The following is a 27,174-nucleotide window of genomic DNA, read 5'->3' as shown; positions in this document are numbered from 1 at the left end:
TTGAGTGTGAAGAAAGTTTTGAAAACGCGCTATTCAATTCGAGAGGTTTACGGAATTCATGAATTCATGAATGTTGTTGTCGTTGTTGTTTTTACCCCAACATGTCCACCAATCAGAAGTCAAAAGGGGCTTTTTCATGCAGAGCACTCTCCTGATTTTACACTAGAGATGCTGCCAGAAATGTCCGTAGTTCGGTGGCGACCTCCGACCTCAAAAGCGTGACCTGGAACGCACCTTGTTTTCTTCTTCTGATGAAACCCCTCCTCGGTCTCCGCTCCGCGTATCGTTCACAGTTTCTCTGAAAGTTGCCGTGATAGTAATGGGAGCCACTTCATGAATCATTAAGCACATTTTTGTTCCCCCCCCACCACACAATAGAGTGCGATTTGGCTAAATGGATGCGGTCCGATGAGAGCCTTTCCATCTTCTCTGTATTATTTAACGAGGAATGGTTGGACGATGGATGGTCAGGATCGAGGCAAGCCGCCACATTCATTATCATCACTCCCCGTCTCTGCCTCTCCTCTTTCATAACTTCTTTTATCTTGTTTTCCTCTTCATTCTTCCATTCTCAATGCCTCCCTTTCAGCATCACAAGTTATTCCTTCCTGCACCCGCTGCCTCTTTATCTCTCATTCTGTCTCTTTCTCCCTGAGCATCTTATCAGCCTTCTGACAGAAATGTAATTATTGTACTAATGGTTAAACACTAACTTTGATTCCAGAGAGCTTTTTGGCTCACTGCCATGTCACCTAGGCGTAAATAAGTTGTAATCAAGGAAGGTTATTCGAAATTTAGAGCCACCGTGCAAAGAACCAAGGGTCTTATTTTAATTGTACAATGACACATGTTAAGTAGTAGTTCTTGTGTACTCGGTAATAACTAAGGATGGGTCAAATGCAGAGAAGAATGTACCCACAGGGATCAATACAAGTTTACATTTCTTTCTTTCATTTTTTTCATGGTTGAAGGGAGGTCAATCGAACACAGCACTTTCAACCATGTTGTTCTGAAGTTGCTCACATTTGATTTGGTTTTACAAACTTATTTTTACACCCCCCCCCCCCCCCCCCCCCATTTTCTTTCTAAACCTAACTAATGGGTTTCGTTTTCTGAACCTAACTGTGACCGTTCTCACTGTAACGTGACGTAAACCGACATGAGTAAGGACACACATCACCCCTTTGTCCTCACCAAAGGGGTGATGAAACCAAACCTCATTAACAGTAATGGGAAATAAATGGGTGTAAATAATTCCACTTGATTCCAAAATAAGATACTGCCTGCAACATCAGAAGATAGAATAGAAGAATTAAACAAATTGTCAATTGAGAATAATTTTTTTCTAAAAATCCTGAGATTCAGCTGTACGATAAAGTGAGAGCTTCAACTTGACACCGTTACCTGAGTGATCAGCCAGGACCAAAATACACATCTGATATGAATAATTCAGCAGGCAAGCCACAAATAGATTTACAGTAGTGGCAACAGACGCAGGGCTTTGTTCTTTTTTAAAGAATAAACGGCTGCAAAACCTCCTGGCCGTTGCATCAGATATCCAACATGATCACAGATTAGACTAGAGGTCACCAGAATAAACGGGCTTTTTTGTGAAGTGTTGTCAACTTCTTGCCATCAAATATCACAGTATTGTATTTTGATTCTTGCTGGCTGAAAGTCATCATGTATTTCCATCTTTACCAACAGGAGATTTTGTTGCACTTGAATGGTGATAAACTAGTAACAATAATTACAATCAGTGACGCCACGACAGATAAATAATTAATCTCCTGGCCAATTATTTGGCTCATAGCTCCCATAGGTGGAGACCAACCTGATTGCTCTATCAGGTTGTGTCAGATTGAAAAGGTGGTGTTGCACATTTGTCCGCGGGACACTCATCAGTCACAAGGCCCAGATCCCAGACCAGCACAGGCCTGATTAAAAAAACAAACACTGCCTTGACCTTCATTTGCATTAACATTCAGGTTTCTAGACTGCATGTCTGCACGTCCCTGGACCCGGTACAGGGAGTTCGGACTATACGGTTACACCAGACATGAATTTATTCATTGTTATGGTTGTCAGAACACGAGAGACTTGTAGAATCAGCTCCATTTGGCAGGGACATCAAATTCAGAGGAAATGTGATTCATGGTAGTTGACACAAAAAAATGGGATCCTACTAATGGTTATCCCACTTTCAGATCACTGTGTATGAAGGAGCTGTCTCCCAAACAGTGCTGGTCAGTAAACCACTACTCACTTGGGTTTACAGTATTGTAAGTTTGTCGGCTTGTTCGCTGTCTTACCAGAAGGTCAATATTTGTTTCTGGGAGACTGTAATAACCCTTTTAGCGGCTCCAAAGATGTTTCATCTACATGTTTTGTCTTGCTAGTCACTGGTTAGCCTACATTCAGGACTAGGCTGGTTTTTGTGAAGAGTTTGTCAGGGCTGCACGGAATAGTTCGAAGCTTCATTCACATTGACACTATCAACCTTTTATTTGTTATCCATGTCTATTCCTGGCGTAAACCTCTGGTTCTGAAAAGTGAAGGCAATGAAGAAGTGTTTTACATTTTCTCGACTGGCCAGCAGGGGTCGACTCCTCTGGTTGCAAAAAGAAGCCTGATTGTATAGAAGTCTATGAGAGAATTACCCTACTTTGTCTTCAACCCAGCATCATGTCAATTTAGTAAATTACTGTCCCCATTTAGAGTTAAAAGACTGCGTCACTACTCCGCAATCCAAATATGGTCACTTTAGTTCACTGGATACAAAAATCCAAGATGTCGGCGGCCAAAACGCCACACCAGAGGCTTCAAAAGGGCTCTCCACAAACCTACGAAGACAACATCCACTTCTCATGTGGTCCATTCATTCTGTTTATACCCACGACACCGTTGCAGATAAAGATTAGGCTGCACTGAACAGGGTTTCTCCTGTACTCATTCTAATGTTGACTAATCAACCAAGAGAGGGCGCCCCTATCACCGACTGATGTGTGTATTTGTTAGTTCATCATGTCACTGAGTGTGGCCTCTCAAACAACGCATGTTCACAAATGTTGGAAGTTGTCCACTATTTCCAACCAGCCATCAATATTGAAACTCAAACCCATCATGCCACTCTATAGCCTGCCGGCATTACGCTCTCTGTGACCTTTAGTGGGTCAACAGTAATTCCCACGAGGGATTATATCACTGGCCGCACTACTCTATAAGGCATGCTGCTGCTCTCACTCAGTTTGCCCGTGGGCGTCCATCTTGCGGAGCAAATAAAAAGCAAAGTGAGGCCTGCAATTTGAAGTTGCCTGAGGGAGGGGCAGCTCTGGCTGCAATCTGACTTCAGCATGGGCCTCCCTGCGCTCCAGATGGGGACAGATACTGGTCCTAGAGGACCTGCTGTGAGTGGCATGAGTCTGATTGGTGAAGGACACTATTTGGAGGGGGGGGGGACATTTTCCATTTAGCTTGTTTCACTTCACCACATGCAAACACTACAGATTGCAACTCACATCCAGTAAGGATTTATGGGTGGAGACTAATCCACCATTATCCCTTTATAGAGACCACGGAAACTATTTGAACGAATATAACGATCGGGGGCTCATCGAACCCCCTCACGGACCCTCCCGCGCATGCTAGCGTTTGCTCTGGTTATATTTGTGTCCCGACAGCTTCGCTAACCGAAGGTCTGCACACTCTGATCAAAGTAGTCTCTCCGTGGCGGGGAAGACGAAACGAAAATACAAGCTCATTTCTACAAATTCACTCCAATGAACAAGCTATCAAAATGTGGACGGGCCGTTCAGCCCCGGTTAGTGTCACAGTGAACACAAAGATGGCTCCGGTAAACTAAAGGCCAACGCCACACGTGAAGATTATTATGACCAGCTCTTAAATTTTAGCAGTTTGGTTGACTTTAGCTTATTCTAGTCAGGTAGTAGTTGGCTTTTTTTATTTATATTGTATGAACCCCAGTAGTAGAGGGGAATACTGACCACTATGCCTTTGGCCTGTTCACATTGGCACATTGAACCAAAGCTTAACAATAGAGGAGATTTGGAAAATGGTCATTTTGGAAGGCATTGACAAATGACCTACTTTGTGGTTTTGAGCTCTTGAACGGGTGTTCACGGGCCATTCACAAAAAGGCATATCAAAGCAGTGCGTCAATTCAAACAATATTTTCACAACGTATTATGTCAGTGCTCCTCACTCTCAGTGTTATGTCATTGAATTACATAGAGCCCTGAAGGCAGCACCAACGGACCTGCAGAAGTTACTTTTATTTTGGCGCATGTATTCGGTCCGCCAACGTTGTGATGTCAGAGTACATCAGCATTCAGCTCAGGGCCGATCCGTGCGGGGCGTTGTCGGATCTGTCCTTGTCTTTTGTCACAGCGCTCCTCACAGCCACCACTTACACGTTCCTCATTGCCATAGCAACAGTGGCTTTTTCCCTACGTTGTCTCTCGGCCGTGGGGATGTTGAATAATGCTGATCTGCTGTGGGAGACGCGGCGTGATGAGCTCCACCGTTCAGCGTGATTCATGTCAATTGATCAGACTTCTTTTATGATCAACAAAAAGTGATTTGTTGTGAAAATTACAACACATTTGATTTACGCTTTAGTTCACATGAACTTGACTATCCTGCACAGGAAAATGCATGAACCTTCTCTCCGATTATCTTGAAAAACTTTCAAGTTAACTGCTCCTAGCAACTGTTACCACTTTGGGACGGATGCGCCACCCGTTGCTGATTGGTCAGAGCAAAGATAACAACTCCTCCCACACAGAAAACATGATGTCAGACTGAATAATGTGAAACAAGATGGCAATCCAGTCTGAGAAGGTGACCGGAATATGAGCCGGTACCATGAAGTCATTGATAGAAAAAGGTCCTTGCATGAATCAGGGTTTAGATGGACTGAGTCATTGGTGGCCACCGGCCGCTCCACCTGACCCCGACTCTCCCTCCACTTCTCGGTCGCACCGCTTCTCGTTTCCAGATGTGAATCCTCATTTTGGGTTATTTCATTGACCTTGAACCGTTGTCCCACACCTCTGTCGTTTTTCAGACCTGGATTCATTTATGCCCGCAGGAATATGAAATCTCACAACTCTGGTACTACCTGTACCACGACGACGGAGGAAGACTTTGTACCCACAATGCTCTGCTTCGGACCCTGCCAGCCCCAGCTATTTGTGTGCGACCCACTTCGCTGAAGCTTTTGGCTAAAACAAGCCCACAAAATCTGGAGCAGGAAGATCGTCAGAACACAAATAATATAAATATATATATATATATAAATATATATATATATATATATATATATATATATATATACACACACACAAAGGGGATTGACTAGGCTTGTTCCTCTCTTTTATTCCTTCACTCCATATAATTGCATGTTAGTTTCTTTTAAATGACAATAATGTATTCATGTATTCTGGGAATCTTGGGAGGGTTGAGCAAATGCCTGCCAACTAGGCTTTTAATCACAACAGAAAAATCGCCCAGATACTGACATAAATGTGTACACGGAGGCACACACACACACACACACAAATCATATGTTCCTCTCCACTACAAATGGATGGCAGGAGGAAGGAGCGCTCCAATCTGTGGTTTATGTAGGAAACAGGACACTTTCTTATTTGTGCAAATATTGGCACAAAAAGGACGTGACCAGTGTTTCTGCACGTTTTAGTCTGTGATTGCTCTCTCTGGTTAAAGTTGTCTGGTGTTACTCACCAATTCCACATACAGGTCATATTCAATTCAATTCAATTCAATTCAGTTTATTTTGTATAGCCCAATATCACAAATTACAAATTTGCCTCAGAGGGCTTTACAATCTGTACACATACGACATCCCTGTCCCAGGACCTCACATCGAATCAGGAAAAACTTCCCAAAAATAACCTTTGACAGTGAAAAAAGTGAAGAAACCTTCAGGAGAGCAACAGAGGAGGATCCCTCTCCCCGGATGGACAGATGCAATAGATGTCATGTGTACAGAATGAACAGCATTTACAAAGTTACATAAACACATTACATGAATATGACAATGTATGAATGGAACTCCAATCCATGAAACAGAAGGAGGTAGAGAGGAGGGGGGGGGGCATCAGCAGGGCCAACACGGGAGGCCGGCTCACCAGGCATCAGACACCTCCAGGTCCAATGGACCCTATGAGACGTGAAGTCACAACAACTCCGGGGAGGAAGCAGAGTTAATAAGGTGCAATGGAGAGATGTAAATCCATCCATAAGGAGAGAGAGAAGAGGAGATAGGTGCTCAGTGTATCCTAAAACATCCCCCAGCAGCCTATAAGCCTAGAGCAGCATATCAAGGGGCTGGAACAGGGCAAACCTGATTCAGCCCTAACTATAAGCACTATCAAACAGGAAAGTCTTAAGTCTATTCTTAAATGAGGTGACTGTGTCTGCCTCCCGGACTGAAAGTGGAAGCTGGTTCCATAAAAGAGGAGCTTGATAACTGAAGGCTCTTGCTCCCATCCTACTTTTTAGGACTCTAGGAACCACAAGTAGCCCCGCATTTAGTGAGCGCAGCTCTCTAGTGGGGCAATATGGTACTACAAGCTCCTTAAGATATGATGGTGCATCACCAATCAAGGCTTTGTAGGTGAGGAGAAGAATTTTAAATGTGATTCTTGATTTTACAGGGAGCCAGTGCAGAGCAGCTAATACAGGAGTCATGTGATCTCTTTTCTTAGTTTTTGTGAGTACACGAGCTGCAGCATTCTGGATCAACTGGAGGGACTTAAGAGACTTATTAGAGCAGCCTGATAATAAGGAGTTGCAGTAATCTAGTCTGGAAGTAACAAACGCGTGAACCAGCTTTTCTGCATCTTTTTGAGACAAGATGTGCCTGATTTTTGAAATGTTACGTAGATGAAAAAATGCAATCCTTGAGATTTGCTTAACTTGGGAGTTAAAGGACAAGTCTTGGTCAAAGATAACACCTAGATTCTTTACAGTGGTGTTGGATGCCAGGGAAATGACATCTACAGAAACCACATCACCAGATAATTGATCTCTGAGGTGTTCAGGGCCCAGTAAAATAACTTTTTTTTGTCTGAGTTTAACATCAGGAAGTTGCAGGTCATCCATGTTTTTATGTCTTTAAGACATTCTTGAATTTTAGCGAGCTGGTTGGTCTCCTCTGGTTTGATCGATAGATATAATTGAGTATCGTCTGCATAGCAATCAAAGTTTATGCAGTGTTTCCTGATATTGCCCAAAGGAAGCATATATAAGGTAAATAAAATTGGTCCAAGCACAGAACCTTGTGGAACTCCGTGATTATATGTTTTCATTTACCTGACCAAGCCAAGGGGCAGTGACAGAAAGCAAGTTGATTCAATACCTTCAAACATAAATACAACTAGTGCGATGAAACGGCATTCGGACTAAATAAAAATGTCTGAATATATCCAGTATATATAACAATAGAGATCTGTGTACTGCGTTCCGGAGAAACTAATTCTAAAGCAGGTGCAGTGATCTGCAACTATCGCTTGTTACTAAAGGAGGGAAGGTGTGGAGTTTTATTATCTTCGGCATCTGGTTTCAGTCACCAGGAAGTCGAGCCGTCTGCGTTCACACCAAACGCAACGGTATGGGATCATACAGCTGTCGTAAAGCAGCCTCCGTGTGGCCTGCGACATACAGAGAATACAGCGGGGTGGAATTCACCGAGCGATGATGTCATGAACCCAGACACGACGGCGTTTAGTTTTCCCGGGATATCTGTGATCGATGAACCTGCGAGACGCAAACATTCAAGGATGAAACCATCCACACCTCCTTGTGACGGAAGCCTCGCTTTTCATAAGGCTGTATTATTATTATACTTTATTATGAACTAATTGGTAGCGTACAGTTTGTGTTCAGCTAACGTGAGCATCAATACAAGAAAACGCTCTCATGCCTGTTCAAGCAACAACAAGGCGGAGCGGTACGACTTTGTGTCTGTTCAGGGACTCAAACTGCTATTAATCTATCTATTATTACCATCATCAGTTGGCTATGAAGTGGCACATGTGGACTTCAAATACATAATTTTGTGAAACTATTTTCTTATTTCTGCATATATATCCATTACTTCTCAAGACACTTGCCATGATATGTCTGTGCTATTTCTGTTTAGCTTTTGCTTTTGTGAGACAGTGGCAGTATAGTGAGACGTGGGATTTAATGACAAAAACAATCCCCTCGGATGTCTGATGGTGTCTGAGCCACCTGGATGTTAAACTTGTCAGACAGAGACAGAGGAGGGAAGCAGCCGTTGTTGAAACAACCCAGAATAAGACAAACACCTTGCATGTGCGCCTTCCTCCACCTCGACCGACCCATCGGCCTCTGGCCCTGAACCCAAGACACTGAAACATCAAGGCTGTTGAGTCCAATCAGCCGACTCGTCTTCCACGCTCGCCCTGCCTGTCTGATCCCACCCCATCTCTGTTTCAGATCATCGTGTCGGACTCTCAGATGTGTCCCAGCCTTGAACTGTGATTAATGTCACATTTAGTCTCCGAGGATTTGGAAGCTGGATTTGAACGCGGAATCAAAGGATTGTGTCTTTTCTCGGGGGTTATGGGCAGTCAGTGGGAGACGGGTGTATGTAATGGCATCTTTTAGGCTATGAAGAGAGGGGGGCTCGGGGGCAAGGGGTGGATGCCGAGATTCAGCTGTGACTTTTATAAGGAGAAGGGATGGATGTGTGTGTGTTGATGTCAAAGTTTCAAATGTTGGCACGTGCTCAGATAAACATCAGCTTTCATGCAACGGCATGTCTGAACTGACGGGCAGATGAAGAGATGAAAGGGAGAGGCGTGCTGGTTATATTTAGTATCACAGTCTCCCCGGGATCTTCAAGCTGGAGTATTTGTGTCTGACTGGAGAGGTTGATCGCAGCCTTTGTTTTATTTTGAGCGCTGTTGCGAGAGGCGCTCACATGCCGGCCACGGTCCCGCGGCTCACTTTGATCTTTGGCTTTAATTCTTTGTTTGCTGGCACGTTTTTTTGGGGGCAAGCATGACAGGTGACTACTTGAATTTAATGATACGGGACGACGATAGTGTCAGCAAAACAGATATTTCAGACCCACCTCCTGGACTGTGAACAGGAACGTTACGCATACTTAAAACCTTGATCATATAAAGGGACCAGATCAGAAACTGTTTAAGCTTTTAGGAACAGTCTCGATAAGCGATTGTCTTCTGTCAGTCAAAGATAAGGAGCAATGTCAAAGTTACAACCAGGACAGCACTCGGGCCAAGGTCGTGCCCTTTCTCGCAATGTTAACAAAACTAGTTTTGTGTCAGTGATGAAGGCCACGTTGTCTGGCGAGGATTAATCCGTCTGCACCTCGGCTCCTCCCCCCAGACGCCGACTCCACCGACTTAAAGCAAATTATTCAAATTAGAACGCCTGGAAATTTGCGATAGGCTATTTTTATTTGGTTGTTGGGTTTAGAAGGGTTCCCCGAGTGAGCGGGCTGTCATGTCACAGCGAGCTGTATAATGAGGACGGGGAGGAAGTACGGGGACACACACACACACACACACACACACACACACACACACTAGAAGAACAGCAAATCCTCCCGTCTCTTGTTCTTTCTTTGGCTGGGAGTCGGAGGGCTCCCGTTCCTATGTCATTTGTTGGTTCTGATTTAGTGGCGGAAAAAGCAATTTATTGAAACCCATATTTTTTTATTGAGTGAGTGACAGCAAACCCCGCTCTTGTTTTGTCATCTGCCTGTACTACAAATTACAACAGCTAAAAACACCCCTCATTGTTTTAGGAAAGGGAGATAAGGAGTGAGGGAACCCTTCTCCCTGCCAAAAAGCACACCCTTTTATTCACCCCCCCTCCGCCGCCTCCCGTTTTCCCCCCTGTGCGATGCCACATCCTCAGCTGTCAAAAAAAAGGAAAGGGAAAGGTGGCGTTTCCATGGCGGCGGCGGCTGATCAAGGCAAGGAAGTGCAGCCCTGTGTACGACAAACACACGCTTTTGTTTGGGGACTCGACTGTAATATCGCCAGCTCTACGCTGCCTCTGATATTCACCGAGACTCATCACTGTCCTCCCAGGCACCGGCTCTATTTTCATCCCGCTTTATTTAATAAAAGAAATGTCAACCAGCCTTGACTCTATAGAATAAGGCTGAGATGGAAATCAATTACTCTGCGGTTTAATTATGTATGCGCTACGATGGGTCTTTTAAATGAGCCATTCAGCTAACTGCACTGCATAATGTTGATTTAACCGCCGCTTAATTTTAGAATGGGGAGCTCGATGTGACAGAACGTCATGTTCTCCCCACAGCATGCACCGTTCTCCAAACGGCATGTCGGAGCACATCTGCTGCATTGTGCATGCGGCTAATGGCCTGGCCTCTGCCGGAGACCGCCATCCAGAGGTTCTGTGGCCCCTCAGGACCTGTCAGGAGGTCCATCATTTCACACACGAGCTCTCTGCACAGAATACCACTTTCCCCTTCGTTCACACTTAAAAGGTCAAAGAAGTGAGTTCTCGGGCACAGACTTTTTTGTTCTTCCAAATTGTGTCTCCTTCTACATCTACAAAAGAACCTCCTTTCTGGATTCGCAGTTTCAGCCCAGCATGTCAGCAATGCTGCATTGCATTGTGGTATATTGAGGCCACTGTTGGTGGAGACGTTGTTACTTTTCAGTGTGATCGTGGTCAAAGCCCGACGTTTTCAGTGGCGAGTAGATACTGTACTGTATGTGGTGGCTGCTACGGGGGTTTAAAACGACCGTGTGTGTGTGTGTGTGTGTGTGTGGCTTTCATCAACTCTTCTTTGAGTCTAAGAAGCTTTCTTTGCGTATGTGCTTGGTGGGAACGCTCAACACTAATTCTGTGTGACACCTGTCCACTAGATGAACTAGTTAACCAGGTTAGCTGCACAGAGGTTGTGCTCATATGGAGATGGGGTGTTGACCAGGTGTTCATCATGCTCAGAAAGCTGAGCGTGACACTGCTCAGTCCGGGTGAAATGCTCAGCTAAAGTTAGCAAAGCTGGTTAGAATCAGACTCCATCCCACCTCGAACCTCTCGGGAGCACAGGTTGCCAAAACTCATCAACAATGAGCTGTGGAGTCTATTTGACTTTTGTTTACAAGCCCTGGTTCACTGGTTGCTAAGCAGCATGAAGAGAGGGAGAGAGAGAGATGCCCCCGTCACGAAGGAGGTGATCAGTGTCGCTCCCTGGTGTGTTGTCGGTTTGGTGGGCTCGCGGTGATGTGAAGGAAAGGGAGTGGGGGGGGGGAGGTCGGGGGGGTCGGCGGGGTCAACAGACACAACACCACTGAGTGACAGACACCAAGCAGCAGACGGAGGGATTCCTCTTGGCGGGGTCTCTGCTTCCAGCTGGAGCTGAGCCTTGTCTCTGTGGGAGAGAGAGAGGACAGCTCTCAGTGTGCGTCCTCATCTCTGCACACACACACACATATATACACTCATGTTGTGGTCATTAACTGTATAATAAGGGTCAACCGCAACATTAGCAAATCATCTTGACATGGCATGACTCATGATTCCCCTTTCGAAGATGTTATTTGCATGTTTGCAGATGCAGATGAGGATAATGTGATGCATTATGAAGATAAGATTGGTTCCACGTTGTTATCAGGCTGCCAATATAAAAGGTTTATAAGTTTAATGAATGGCTTGAACCTGCGTTAAAGCTCGGAGAAACCAGCAACATGATCCAACGTCTAAACCCAGCCTGTGGTGCTCACTCCTTTCCAATAAAAGTAGCTGGCATCACTCTGAACCGTATGTCGGTACGATACAATACAACTTCATTGTGTGTTTACACTGAAATCCATTTTCCATCCTCAAGCAGTACTATTCAAGAAGAGTACACACAGGTTGAAAAGATGTACAAAACACATTCAAACAGTCGACTAAACGTATCCCATTACATCGTCTGGATCCAGATCCTCAGTTAGCAGCACTGATTTTATAGACTGAAGTAAGAAGGAAGCCTTTGAACTGAGGGACTCCAAATGGCCCGTTGGAGGGCAGAAGTTGGTCCTCAGCAGAGATACCTTATGTGTGCCAGTCTGAGCATGCTCTAGTTCTGTCTCATGTGCTGTCTTTGCATACTGAACGGCGACGGCAGCGTTCATGTGGAGCCGACTTGGTGTGAGGAAAAGCCCCAAATCCCGATTGAAGATATAAGCGGGCAATCATGCAGCAACAAAACAAACCACATATGAGCTCAAACCCCCAAGGCCCGCAGGTTTAATTATATGTGTGTGTGTGTGTGTGTGTGTGTGTGTGTGTGTGTGTGTGTGTGTGTGTGTGTGTTTGAGATCCTACCTCTGGGGTCTCCTCAGTTTGATGATGTCACGGCGGCTTACAGAGGACCGGAGCAGCAAGGGGCTGGACCTTGGTCTCGGGCCAGGACCAGAGCGCACCGCCTCCCCTCATGGTGTCAAACAGATGGTGGCAGCCTCGAGGAAGCGGATTGGCCGAGCCAGCCGGGCGTTTTCTGAAACGGAGCCTGTGCCTGGAGCTGAATTTAGGATTCGTTTTGGCAGATCTCACCAGATGACAAAATCACTTTCTTTCATGTGCTCTCCCATTTAACTTGGCCACAAGTGTAAGTGTCGAGCAGATCAGCTCTCTGATATCAAACAAGCTAAGTGCAAATGTTTCCAAGAAACCACCTCAGCCGGATGTTGAAACCGAGATACAAACCCCTCCAAGTGTAACTCCGTCGATAAGTGTCCTCTGGAAGTGAACTCTGGCTGTCAACAGGCTCAGGATCTCACATGAGTGAGAACCTGTGTATATGAGCAGGCCCTTTGTGTCCCTCATAGTCCATGGGAGTCATCAAACCCTTCTCAATGATGAGGAACTCTCGGTTTCAAATCGCAGTTTTAAACACGTGGTTAACATTGTGAATTCAATCTTCGCTAGGTTCTCCACGGGACAAGAACAGCCGTACAGTAAAATAATGTATTTGTTTGACCTATCCATCCACCCTGTCCTCCTAAGCCTATCAAAGACTCTACATAAGAAGTGGGCGTGGTCATTGTGACGTCACTCACTGGTTTGTGGACTGCATTTTAGTTCAGCATTGTGGTTTTCGCCATCTTGTCTTTTTGCAACCAGTGAACGAAATTTAACCATATTTGGACCGAGAAGGAGTGATGTAGACACTGTGTATGGCTTTGGTAGCGACCTGTCAATCACTGTGTAGCCCCGCCCCTAAAGCATCCCGTGCTTTATGGTCTGTTTGACTCTAAATGAGCATCATTTACTAAATGAACATCATGTTGTATTGAAGAAGACTTGAAACTAGAGATTGAGACCAAAAACTCGTGTTTACAATGTTTACTGATGGAATAAATCAAGAGAAGAAGAGTCATTTATATAGACTTATAAAGACTATACAAATAGAGGAGTCGCCCCCGAATGACCATTAGAGAGAAAGCAGGTTAAAGACACTTCCACATTGGCTTCACTTTTCAGAACTGGAGGTTGCCGCCTGTTATACTACATCATACTTATGGAGCAGTTGCTCTCGAATATTGCAGCGGAGGGTAATATTACATTGTGTACCAGATGCCGAGTGTTGGTAGTTAACAACCTGTGGATGAGACCGGGCTGGAGTCAATCATGTTTGTGTTTATGGTTGGTTATTGTGGTTCAGTATTTGAAACTAGCTTCAGGTACATTACCTCTTTGGACTGTTTGGTCCTGTAACTCCACTGATGATTGGATGGTATTGTCCAGTTGCTTTGCAGTGATCATTTAGAGCAGCACATTGTCATGTCTGTGAAAAGTAGACACAAAGCACTCCGTCAGCCACAATCGGGTGGGGATGTGAGGGGGAAAAGTCCCTGCTCCACTGCCGGTCAGACACCAGGATGAAATTAGTTTGATTATTAGTTTGTTCCTTCTTAATTTCTGGAATACATTGTATAATCTGTTGTAGGCATACATGAACAGGACAGAGGCGGCAGTTTAATCCCGTTTGATTGGCCGGCCCGTCCACTGTAACTGGCAGAACACCTGTTCTTCTTTCCATTAGCGTGCTAATGTGTCGTCCACGGCGATGGTTCAGTTCCTGTTTACCACCCGAGGCTGCGTAGCTCCGGTGTCAGCGCCCCGGGGGCCTGTTTGATCTGGCATTTTCCTCATGTCGCTTTTATTGTCCACCGACAGGCAGAGTTTCTAGGGAGTGGTGCGAAATGATGTGGTTATGAGTAGAGGCCTCCCCGGTTCAGGACCGCGCCGGCGGTCGCACCCCATCAGGGTTTTGGGTGGTGATAGGGCTGCCGGCTGAATCTGTTAAGTCCCAATACATCTCTGTTTGTACAGTGCATGTGAAGAGATGCACGGAGCCGGCTGCCGTTTATCATCCTGCCCCGTTTCTTCCTCGGTTCTTCGCTGGAGGAGACGTCCGGCCCGAGTGACGAATAGGAGTCTGAGTCTAATGTGATGCAGCACTTATACGAATACATTCAACTCAGGCACGGTGACACAATGCTTAAAACAAACAAAACAAATTGAAGGTTTTAATGCTAACTGTAAATCATCTCGCCAGTGTGCCGAACATGTGCACCCAAAAAAAAACCACTGCTGTCACTGAAGTTTGAATTCCACGGCGTATAATCAGTGAAACCCACCTCTATGGCACTGGGGGGGGGGGGGGGGCGGGGGGGGGGGGTTGGATGATACATCCTCGCTCTGCGGGCGCAAACACAACTAAATTCAGGCCCGTTGCGAGGCGCAAGGAAACGGCTCCGCTTGTTTCAGCCAACGTCCCGATGAGAGCAGACGGAGGTGAAGACACAGAGAGGAGAAGATGGGGAGAGAATTGAAACAGAGTTTGCATGTTTAAAGGAGAAATCCACCCTCAATCACCCCTAATACTTTAATCAAAGCTGGCAGCATTGCTGGCATTATTTAGTCGTGATGGGGTGCATTCTTTTTAACATGCTAGACAAAGTTTGGTCTCATGATGCTAGAGATGGAACAGAGTCTCAACTTGTGAGAAGGTTTGAAACCAAGCATTGACATTTTAGCACTATATCATTTAAATGTGGGTTTCAGACCCTGGCCGAGTGGCATCCTATGTATTTATTTCACTTTTGAAGCACTGTTATATTAATGGGCGCTGACTTGGACATCAGAGAGCTTAGAGAGAAATCCATGCCTTGCAACGACGACACTGGAGAGTGAAGAAGTAAAACACGCGTGAACGTGATCAAACGAACCCCTCACCTTCTTCTTTTCCAGTTGCTTGCTCGCTTCTGATTATAAATCTGAAAGCCGTGATTTCTTTCGAATCTCAAGAATCATAGAATTTGAATCGGGGGAAATAAACAATGCTTTCTGAGAGTCTGTTCCTAGAGATCATTTCACATTGTGTGACCGTGCAGGTCTACAAGTGAGATCGGCAGCAGATGAGGGAACACATCTGTATTTGCACCAAATGCAGTGCAATCACATGTTTGAGCCGGGAACGCAGGAAGCTGGCCGTCTTGTTCTAATGAGGCTCTAAGTTGTAGTGCATCACGACTGTATGCTGCTCAAGTGGAAACACAAACGAGTATTAAAGGTGTTTGTGAACATTTTGTGATGAGGAACATGGCTTCTAGCAATGCATCGAGATTGAAAGCGTATTCAGCGTTATCATATCCTGCATGTTTAAAGTGGATGATGCTAAGTGACTGCAGAATGATGATGTCATGTTGCAGCCTGCAGCTGGACGAACACACTCCCTTTTACAAGACAACAAAAGACGTATGTCAGATATGTGCTACGCGGCAGCAGAGTGAACGCACGCGAGCAGTTCAGGAGCACGGTGACCCAAATAGTGGCAATTATATTTTGAGAGTGTTGTGAGTCATGCGATCCAAAAAAAAACAAAGCAAAGCCGGGTGTGAAACTGCTTCTCCAGGGCTCAGTGGGCCGAGCGCACCAGTGGATGGACCGTGGGAGGAAAGAGGTGGAGACGGAGCATAGCAGGCTGTGTGTGTGTGTGTGTGTGTGTGTGTGTGTGTGTGTGTGTGTGTGTGTGTGTGCGTGTGTGTGCGTGCGTGCACATGTGCGTGTGTGTGTGTGTGAGCATGTGCGTGCGTGCGTCCGAGCGTGTGCGTGTGTTTCTGTGTGTGCGTGCGTGCTTGCGTGTGTGTGTGAGCATGTGCGTTTGCGTGTGTGTGTGTGTGTGTGTATGTGTACGTCTAGCTCCTCGGAGGAAAGAAGTGGATGTTCACACGCTCCTGTCAGGGCGGCGGGGGGAGCTGGATGTGAGCTCTGATCTAACAGGTGGTTCATTAACACTTTGCAGAAGAAGACCAAAACAAGAGAAGAAGGAAAAAATTCGGCATGTGACTCATCGTCTCATACTGTTACCATACAGATGCAGCTGCACGTGGACAAACACACTCTTATATATATATATATATATATATATATATATATATATATATATATATGTATACATATAGTTTTTGATAACCAACTAACATGCAATTTGTCAGCTTTTAGTGTTATTTAGTTTTAAGCAAATATTCATAACGCTTTATAACAATAATCATAACACATTATAAAGCATTTCCATTGACATGAGGTCAAGTATTGTCTTAATTCACAATTGCTTATAACTCCTTGACATTCATATTTGCAAGGATTACATGGATACAACACTTTTGCCATTGTTGTAATACATTATCATTTTTCAATAATGCATTATAATCCCTGGTGTAATAAGGATGCAGTCTGGACTTAATAAGTGCTTTGTCATAGCTCTGACATGTTTTCTTCTTCATTTCTTCATGTCGGCGGTCAATAGGAATGACTGGGTTACCAAATAGGACTATTGAATGTCCTCATCCCTACCTGACTCTGCCTTGTTCTGTATTGAGACACGACAATGATCACAGCTTTAGAGACACGATGCTGCTCTTCGTGGCGAGAGCTGCTCGTTTCCTGCAGAAGAGCAGCACACTTGTTAAAAAGGTTTCACAGTTTTGTCCCAACTTTCCGATCCAATCGCGCCGGCTGCCATCTTGAATGTGGGACAGTGCCAGTCAGAGATTTTGAATGCTGTCGAATGGGAGACAATACGCAAATGTCACCGCTCACAATATTGGTCAAACGCAATCCTGCAAATGAATGAATACCTAAGAAGTATGAAAGCTAATTCATTGATCATGGACTCAAGGTCCTCTTGGTGTATTGTTTTTATTCAGGGACTTCGTCAATGGATGGAGATGGCTCCTTGTCACGGATCAAGAAGGCCTTTTACATCCGCTGCCAACGAATGATTACCATCTCTCCTCTCACGCGGGGTCATGTGATGACGTTGAGGACTGAACAAACTCTTCCATCTTAAAGAACTTGACATGTGTTTAAAAGCTCCGGATGGAGGCATCATGTTTTGGGTTTTCTGTGCATTATCAGGAACGCCTGGAGGGAATTATTTTCAAATTCAGCACAAGCAACCACCTGGACTTACTGATTAGATTTTAGAGGTCAACAGTAAAGTTCACTGTGACCTCAGGCCCATCCAATTCTTGTGATATCTCGGGAGTGCGTAGAGCAAATTTCTCTTTTATTAATTTGACCTCTGCTTTTAGTTAGTTTTGAAAACAAGGATAAGAACATTTTAGTACACATGTGCAACCTGTGATGTGGAGTCACAAGTAGAAATCACTTCATTGTTCGGGGTCACATGCCTAAAGGTTGGTAACCATAGTGCCCTCTGTGTTTTCAGTGCTGCAACTTTAATGGATGTTTTACAAACCAAGTATAGTACAACACAACGACATCACATGCAATGCAACTGCAAGGAGACGTGGCATCAATGAAGAGGCTATAGGAGGCAAAAATAAGCACCTTCTCCCAATTCCCCGTCCATGCTGAAGTCTTATGTCTACTTGGTTAGCCAAACCACTTTCCTCCTCGCTCTCTTTAGTGCCAACAGCCCAACATGCCGGCAGCAGTAAATTAAATCTGACTGCATCTGCATTCCTGTGTTACATTCCCACCAGGAGCAAGGGGGAAGTGTGTGTTTATTTGTTGCTCTTACTAATAGATTGCGCCTCTCTCTGGAGTCCATTCAAATTGATGCAAGTTAATTAAACTTGTCTGAGTTCACTCTCTTTCTCAAGAGTAAATTAATTGATTCATCACGGGGAATGAATCCTCTGCCGGTGTATAGAACGTCAAGGTTCCAACCATTTGCAATGTAAAGGCTGGATCAATGCTAACATGTTTTTCTTCTCTTCTCCTTTCCTGTAGTTTATAGCCTTTGCATCTTTGTTCTTCATCCTGGTCTCCATCACCACCTTCTGCTTGGAGACTCACGAGGCTTTCAACACCATCATCAACAAGACGGATCTGATGCGGAACAGCAGCATGCCGGACTCAGGCCCGCAATACGAGATTGAAACTGACCCCGCGCTCACCTACGTGGAGGGCGTTTGCGTCTTCTGGTTCACCATCGAGTTCCTGGTGCGTGTGACCTTCTGCCCGGTCAAGTTGGAGTTTGTAAAGAGCGTTCTCAACATCATCGACTTTGTGGCTATCCTGCCTTTCTACTTGGAGGTGGGGCTGAGTGGCCTTTCCTCAAAGGCCGCCAAGGATGTGTTGGGTTTCCTCAGGGTGGTGCGCTTTGTTCGTATCCTGCGCATCTTCAAGCTCACGCGCCATTTCGTGGGGCTAAGGGTGCTGGGCCACACATTACGGGCCAGCACCAATGAATTCCTGCTGCTCATCATCTTCCTGGCGTTGGGAGTGCTAATTTTCGCCACCATGATCTACTACGCCGAACGAATCGGCGCTGCGCCCAACGACCCCACCGGTAGCGTCCACACCAAGTTCAAGAACATCCCCATTGGCTTCTGGTGGGCCGTGGTAACCATGACAACACTGGGCTATGGTGACATGTACCCAGAGACCTGGTCAGGTATGGTTGTGGGCGCGCTGTGCGCCTTGGCGGGTGTGCTGACAATAGCCATGCCCGTGCCCGTTATCGTCAATAACTTTGGGATGTACTACTCCCTGGCCATGGCCAAGCAGAAGCTGCCCAAGAAAAGGAAGAAACACATCCCTCAGGTGGTGCAGGGAGGGTCCCCCATATACTGCAAAGCAGATCTCAACACCACCTGCAACAGCACTCAAGGTGACCTGTGCCACGTCAAAGGGAGCAGGGTGCTAGAACGCAACCGCTCAGGTAAGACCAGATCAGAATACATGGTGAGCAGCCACACCTCGGTATTAAAGTACGGGTTACACCGAGTGGTGTTGTATATGTCATCGCAGCAGATAGAAAGCTGTGTCCATTTGACAGACTCCCCCTTGAGACTATAAATGGTTTTCCCCCAGAGACTCGCTCCCTCACAGCTCTCTTGCCTCGCAGCCTTCATCTCTGGTTGCCACAGTGACGAGGAAGGCGATGCACAAGGTACTGCGAGTAGGAGACGTCTGTGTCCAAGTCTTTCTTGCGGCAGGAACTGTTCATTCGCTGCTCAGACCGTAGGTGGCTGTTTATCTCCTCCAGGCCCACGTCAGTAATTTACTCTTACACATCTGATATTGATGGAAATTAGTGTCGACCTCCGTATATCGGCTTTCTTTGAATTCTAGTGCAGACACTCCTGAGGGAAGGCGCACCCTATGGGCTCTTCTGCAGTCTATTTGTTTATTAAGTCTCAGAACCTTATATTCAATGAGCATAAAATAATTCATGGCTCAACTGAATGCACAAACAGCATCAAAACAGCATTTTGGATTCCTCCATGTTCAAGCGGTGTACATGGGATTGTAGTTAGAATGATATTTTATACTCGATTATGAATTTCACAGATGTGTGAGTGCTGTCTCTTTTGAAAAAATATTTTACTATAATGCATACTATACATAGCATTCTAAATGGATCAACGTTTTGCCTGGGACCTGTTAGCTTTACCATCAGACTTTCACGCAACATTTAGTGTGTAACCATCAAGTGCCTCCATAAGACTCTGAATACAAGATTCAAGATTCCAATTCTGATCTCTCATTGGCTCATAAAGAAACAATGTGTCTTTCTCCCTCACTGGAGCTCTTCACACATCTGACCTTTGACCTGCACGACGATGGATAAATGAAAGCATCTTTTCCTTTTAAATCAGGATGTATGTTTTTCGATTTAGTAGACTAATCATTATTTCTTTATAATAATAATAATAATAATAAGAGAAAATAAAATCACATTTTAAAGCCAGGACACTGTATTGACGGAACGGTACACTTCAGTGATCAAGTCAATTTTATCCTGAAATTACAAATTCCATCTGTCTGACTTGATGAGGAATAATATTTGATTCCTGTATTCACTGTGGAAATAAAGAGATTTATCAAACTCCCACCAAAGACATGTTGCTGTTACAAGAGAAATATTACTCACGTTAAAGGTTAAATGCCAGACTTGGCTGAAGCTGAAGCTTTAACATTAAGACATTAAGAATAAAAATATGAAGCCCAGCCAGCTAATATTTCTGATCTGTAACCCGTTTCTTTTCTTACAGTTATATCGGCAGACTGCAGCGGGGACAGCGACCTGACCACGTCTCCAGAGGAGAGGGTCCCCATGCGAAGGTCCAGCACCCGGGAACAGGACCGGCGGAGCGGGGGGACCTGCTTCCTGCTCGCTGCTAGTGACTACACCTGCCCTGCAGACGGAGGGATGCAAAAAACAGGTAACTGCATGTGGAACTCTACTGGTCTTCATTGAACTTTAATGAATACGCATTTATTCATGTGTTGTATCAGTTTTGTAAAAAATGATATTAGTTTCTTTCATTCTGAAATTCATGCTTGCTATTGTGCATTGACACTTAATCATCTTTCACTCATTAGTCATCCCGTACTAGTCTGGGTTGGTTTTCCTGTAACCACTATTTTCAGTATGTGTGGAATATGCTTTGTATGTATGTTTTACCATATGAATACAGATGTCAGAGCCCGACATGTTTTAAGACAATCAGTAAAAATCCTCATCAGCTGATCCGTATCCTTAGTGACTGGGACACCGACATCCCTGGAGGGGGGGAGGGGGAGGGGGGGGGGGCTGTTTGTTGAGGCCTAGTAGGCTCAGGTAACCTGTGAAACGCAACACCAGCAATTCTGAAGGTGCAACAGCGTCCATGCGGCGGACTCCGAACCGTTGCTTTCCTCACAATGTCTTCATGTTTTCCTGTTGCCTGGAAACACTTGAATACATTTCTGACCCCGCGTCTCACTGATTTGGCTGTTGCCAGGTTTCATTGCACGTCTGCAGCTCCCAAATAAATGTATCACCCGCCCCTAAGTTGATGGCATCTCACAATCGAAAAACAATTACAACGGTCGGACATATCAGACCTGTTAAATATATCAGCCCAGTCCCCAGGTCATTTATCAAGCAAGCATTATTTAGAGTTAGGTGGTGTCATGATGAGTATAAGAAACAATGGGTCGAACAAATACGTGAAATCCTGTGCTTGGTTTTTTAATTGGATCATTAGCGTACTCTTGCTAGATTACCAACCCTGCCTTTAACAAGTAGTTTTGTTAGCGATCCCTAACCAATAGTTGAACAGCGTTAACCACGTAGCTTTAGGCGTTTTTTGGAAGGTGTGACAACTAGACTGATGCAAAATGTATTCACGACATTCAACGTTTCCTGTGCTTTGTAGAAACAAACTATGCCAACATTTGGCGACTGGGTTGTACATATTCTTTTATATTATGAACCCTAATAGTTCCATAAAGACAAAGAGACATGAGCATGCAATTCCAAGCCCTTTATTTCATGCTGTCACTGAGGATTAACGTTTTATATATCAATGAAGAAGTCGATTTCAAGTCAAACATGAGTCGACTCCAGCCCTGGTTCTTGTTTCTGACTGTTGAAACTTAGCAGGCAAAGTACGCTCACCCTAAAGCTTGAAACCGTACACATCGTTTACAAATGGAGATATCACCGGACGGTGTCAGATTGGTCCACTTGATTTACCTGTCGATCAAGTAGAGGTACATCAGTGGAAAGGTCACACAAAGGGCTTGACCTTCCAAACACTCTGACCCAAGCTAAAGGTCATCGCGAGGTCCACATCGAACGAATTACCCGTCGCTGTTCAGTTCGGTCTCAAAAGGCAGAAAAGGTCATTAACATAGGTCAATACATAAACTGAGCAGCTTATTTGGTAGAAAATCACAAAAGACAGTATTTCCATGAAAATACTTTTGGTTGCAGCCTCAATTCGACCACACTAAAGTAATATTTAGACACCACGGCACTAAAGCATGTTTGTTAGGTTAATTCCTCCATTTTTATCTCAAGCATGTTGACGCATTCAAAGTTTTAATCTGGACTGTAATGTGGAAAGGTAAGCCTTGGCTAATTGCCTCCTATCAAAAGTTATACAGTTATATAGTTTACTTTTATATCCCCAAGTGTACGGACGAAATTAAAACAACGTACTGATGGTGTCCACGCTCGGTGCTTCGATAGACCAGCAGATTAGACCACTTTGCATGTGGTCCAGATCCTCTAGGGAGCACATCGTGGCGGTCTCTCTCGCAGCAGAGCCCCTTGACGCAGGCCAAGCAGCTGTGCCTTCGTCTGCGCCACTTCAGTTGGTGGCGGCTTTTGCGGCGACACACCGACGGCTAATGCATAAAACATCGAGTCCCTTTCTAGTCCCCCGCTACCCCTTGGCATAGACCCAGGCCCCCCTTTGTTCTGCCTGCTCAAGCTGGCTTTGAGACAGCCTGCCGCGTGCCGGATGGTAATGAGGCCACGTTTCCATTAGCTGCTTCTCATCAGTGTTCACGCCAGCCGATCGGCATGGTCCATAAATGCTTGCTTGTTTATTTGTTTGTGCCAGCGTGCCTCACGTGCTGCCATTTCTCTTTGACAGATGATTCCAGTATAAAGATGAAGGTCTCTTATCCTCATCCTCATCAGTACACTACAACCTAAATGTACACACACATAAACGGTTATATTTGATACATAATGTGCCTGGTGGTCGTAAGTTGGGTCCCGCTGTACAAAAATAAAATCACAGCACACAAAAACATATTCTGTCTGACCTTGACCGCCCCCCCCAACGTGTTACTGTTGATCAAGAAAAGCCCTTTTTCACACACTGGTTAGATCTATATTTGAACTATATTTACAAGCATAAAGTGCTGCAGGAAAGAGTCCTAAAACCTGGAGATGAGTCAGCATTTGTGCACTTCCCGTTCCCTCATCTCCAAATTCATTTTTTTTTTAATGGGTTAATGGTTAGATGCCTTAAATACAGACAATAAGTGACTAAATTAGACTACAAAACGTCAGCAGGCCAACTCTAGTGGCGTGTCCTCGCCGTCATGTGACCGCGTTGTTGTTAGTTCCTTGCCTAACATTAGCCCTTTACCTCTGTCTACTGATTCATGCTTCAAAACATCATTAAAGTGTTGTTCGTTTATCTTGCTGTAATAATCAAAAGCCCAATGGAAACATCCCATTGTCTCTTTGTGGATGGAACCAGTGCGACGCTTACTTCCTGTTGATCTAGAACAATACGTCATCTCGGCAGCACTCTATTCTTAAAGTGAGCACAAGTTACCACATTAGTGATTAGATTTATACCCTTTAACGATATCCTGTGAGAGAAAATACTAATGATGAAGCCGTGAGATGAATGACTGCTTATCTTTTTCACAATATTGGAGATTTCCACAACCCACGTGGTAAAAATACCTCCAGAAGGCAAAATGGCTGCAAAACCACCGTTATTGACAGTTTCCCCGAAATAAAGTCCAATATTAACACAATGAAATTAACTAAAAGTAGCTCCACAGGTATTGTTTGTATGTATCACAATAATAATTAGCATAATTCCCCTTTCATCTGCCGTGACTACAACGCTATCAACGGGGGGGGGGGGGGGGGGTTCTTTGAACAACGAAGGCTCCCTAGATGGAATAACAGGAGGATTTCCCATCTTCTTCTGGCAGCATGGCATGAACGCAGCATTAAGCCAGTAGCCGTGCTGTGTTTATGGATGTCGCAAAATCTCTGGGCACAGTCACTGAAGAGAATACCTCAATAACGGGCTGTCACAGCACAGATGTAACCGATCACATTAATGACGGATCCATTCCACTGCTTTTTGTGGATTAGTTGAATTGACTGGAATTAAAGGAGCAGTGTGTGTGATTATAAACTAAATGAAAACACAACGATTCTTTAGTTTAATTTCTGATATTGGACTGTATTGAAATTTTTTTCTGAATGATGAGTAAGTCATAGCTTGAGTCATAGTTTTGTTTTTCTTCCTACTCGGCTGCTTGTTATTTCGAGTCTAATTAAGCCGCCTGCGAAGAGTGAAACAGCTTAGCTATCTTTAAATGACAAGGTCCGAGATTACGTCTCACTTATCAAGTACCAACGGGAGGGTGAGATGTATGTTTTACGGTCAAAAGGCTCTTCAGATGTAGATGGGGTACACCTTGTGCCTTAAGCCCGTGGTTCTTTGGCTCTACAGCCACTGAGGATGAACTTATTGGTGGTTATTTGTCCCTTGAGAGCAACTCCAAAACATGTTCTCTGTCTCGGACTCCGCTCTGCCTCACTGTCAGGAATGTGCTGTGCATGCTCTCAGCATACAGTGTCTCACCGCTGCTCTGTCTCACTCCTGTCTCCTGTCTTGTCCCGGTTCACTCGGCTGGCTCGGACTCGGATCGTTGCCTGCCTGCCTGCCTGCCTGCCTGTGTGTGTTCATGCCCTGTTCCTGCACCACCACCTCTCTGTCGCCGCCCTCCCCCCTCCACCCTCCTCATCTGAAGGCTATGAGAAATCCCGGAGCTTAAACAACATAGCGGGCATGGCCGGTAACACCCTGAGGTTGTCTCCTGTGACCTCGCCCTACGGATCGCCCTGCCTGCTGCGGCGCTCCCGCTCCCCTATCCCCTCCATCTTGTAAGATGTCCAGCCCATCGGGGGGGTGGGGGGGGGGAGGGTGCTTTGGCCTGAAACGACCCCACACACAAACCACCTCCCTTTGGTTTGACATTTGAACTTTTAGGTATTGTGACTAGTGGATAAGTAGCTAAGACTGATGTTAGTGGCTCGGGCAAGCCGGAGCCCCCCCCCCCCCCCCCCCCCCCCCACATACCCCCATACAGATAGATGTGCTTAGCTAGCTGGTCAGTCCTTCCGTGTCAATCGGAGTCCCCTTTAGTTCGACATTGTCCTACTTTTGACACCCGCAATAAAAGAACTCCGACTGGTGGCTCCAGAAGTAGCAGCCATAACATTTAACGAAGGACACGTGAAATAATCAGGGATATTAGATGTTGCTATATTTAGAAACCTTTTGAAGAAGAAGAAAAAAGACGTGCTTCCAAAATAAGAAAGAGAGATGTCATTTTGTTTTATCCTCACACAACTGTGACTTTTGCCTTTCGGTTCATCTCCTGTTATTTTCTGGGAGGAATGTGCGTCGAGATGGAGGACCGCTCCTCTCCTGTGCATGGACCATCCTGTAACCAGAAGGGACGAGGAAATATATCTATGTATATCCATACACACATAGATATTTGAAGGAGTATTTTTTTTAATTTAATGTTATTATGTTGGGCTTTAGGACTTGCATTGTGTCTCATTTTGCCATCGGCTTCACCAACAATCCACCGAGGAGGCGGAAAACACAGAAAGCCCCGCTGGGCGTTTGTTGCTCTCCGCATGTGAGTTGTTGTTGTTGTTGTTGTTGTGTTTTGGGGCTCGTCTGCTGCTATTTCAGATTAACTTTCTCCCCGCCGCCTTAATGTTTTGTTTGTCTTTGACAGAGCGCCACCAAAAGCCTGTTGTGTCTCTGGTTGTTTGCTCACAGATAACTGCAAAGATGTTGTCTTTACTGGTTTCACACCAGAGAGCAGCGTCCCATCTTACTGGCTTGGGGGGGGGAAAGACAGGTAAACCTTGTGAATTGAGGGTCAGGATTGTGGCCGTACTTACATCGGGGTCTATTCGATTATCCTAAATACACACCCCTGTATGTGGTTGCAGAAACATGCACTCTTGATGGCACCGTTAGAGGGGCATTTTAATCAGCTGATAATTACCAAGATATAGGTATAATTAGCAAACTGAGTCATGATTTGTTTGGACATTTACACCCTAAGAGCAGATTTTGTTTGTTGCAACAACAAAAAACACCTGATGCATTTCTTTCAACTACACTGCCATCACTAAGGGCTATTAACTGCTCTCAAACCCCCAAGCCAGACAGAGTGACCTGAATTTCTCAGACCGAGTCTCATATTAAACCGGAGCAGCCTCTATTTGGTCATTCATCCGTCCGCTGTATTTCTGCCTCCGTGCACCAACAGGTGCAGGACAGCAGACATGACCGCGCGGCGCCGCCCCTCGCCCATCCCCACAGCGCGTCTGTACCAGCAGCAGACGGTTGCTTAGCAACTGGCTCACGCAGCAAGATGCATCTCGCACGTGTCTCGGCAAAAAGTCAAACAATTAAAAAAGAAGAGCAAACACTCCTCTTTGTCCGAGCTTCAAACGATTGAATCACCCCCGTGTGTGTGTGTGTGTGTGTGTGTGTGTGTGTGTGTGTGCGTGTGTGTGCGTGTGTGTATGTGTGTGCACATACGTGTGTGTATGTGTGTGTGTGCGTGCGTGTGCGTGCGTGTGCGTGCGTGTGTGCATATATTGAACATAGCCAGTCTGTGCATGGCATGTTCTTCTAAAGTGATGCTCAACAAAGACATATTATGCATTTCTGATATTTAGGGATGTGTTTATGATTCATTTTATTTAGACCATTCATTTCCTATTTGAATGACGGGGGGATAAGTCATCTGTGTGAGGACCTATTGCTAGTAGGAGGACCCCCGTCTGAGCCACTCCTGCAGGACAATACGGACGTGGGAGCCCCAGCCAGCGGCTCAGTGCGCGGGAGAGGAACTCAAACGGACACGCTGGGACGACTTTGATGACATTTGACCTGATTTCTCTTTTTGCTTTCCTCTTTTGGAACGGTGGAGGGAAGAAAAGAAATAAAAGAAAGAAGGGAGAGCAAAGTGGACACAACCTTAAAAGAGACTATC

The 27,174-nt window shown here is 45.2% G+C and overlaps 1 protein-coding gene across 2 annotated transcripts in view; it reads left to right on the top strand.

Annotated features, from left to right (window-relative positions):
• The window catches only part of kcnc2 (potassium voltage-gated channel, Shaw-related subfamily, member 2), a 64,536-nt gene extending 39,502 nt beyond the window's left edge, over positions 1-25,034 (top strand). Inside the window, exons 2-4 of one of the 2 annotated variants that reach the window (XM_034526339.1) lie at positions 18,334-19,267; positions 20,604-20,774; positions 24,898-25,034. In XM_034526339.1, the coding sequence (XP_034382230.1) occupies positions 18,334-19,267; positions 20,604-20,774; positions 24,898-25,034 (1,242 nt within the window). The remainder of the gene's footprint in view (positions 1-18,333; positions 19,268-20,603; positions 20,775-24,897) is intronic. The other variant, XM_034526340.1, reaches the window with a different exon arrangement.
• Positions 25,035-27,174: the final 2,140 nt, after the last annotated feature.

Source organism: Cyclopterus lumpus, chromosome 23 (genome assembly GCF_009769545.1).
Source record: "Cyclopterus lumpus isolate fCycLum1 chromosome 23, fCycLum1.pri, whole genome shotgun sequence".
In the NCBI taxonomy this organism is placed as follows: domain Eukaryota; kingdom Metazoa; phylum Chordata; class Actinopteri; order Perciformes; family Cyclopteridae; genus Cyclopterus; species Cyclopterus lumpus.
Note: the sequence above shows the minus strand (reverse complement) of the source record. Positions and strands in the feature narration are given on the sequence as shown.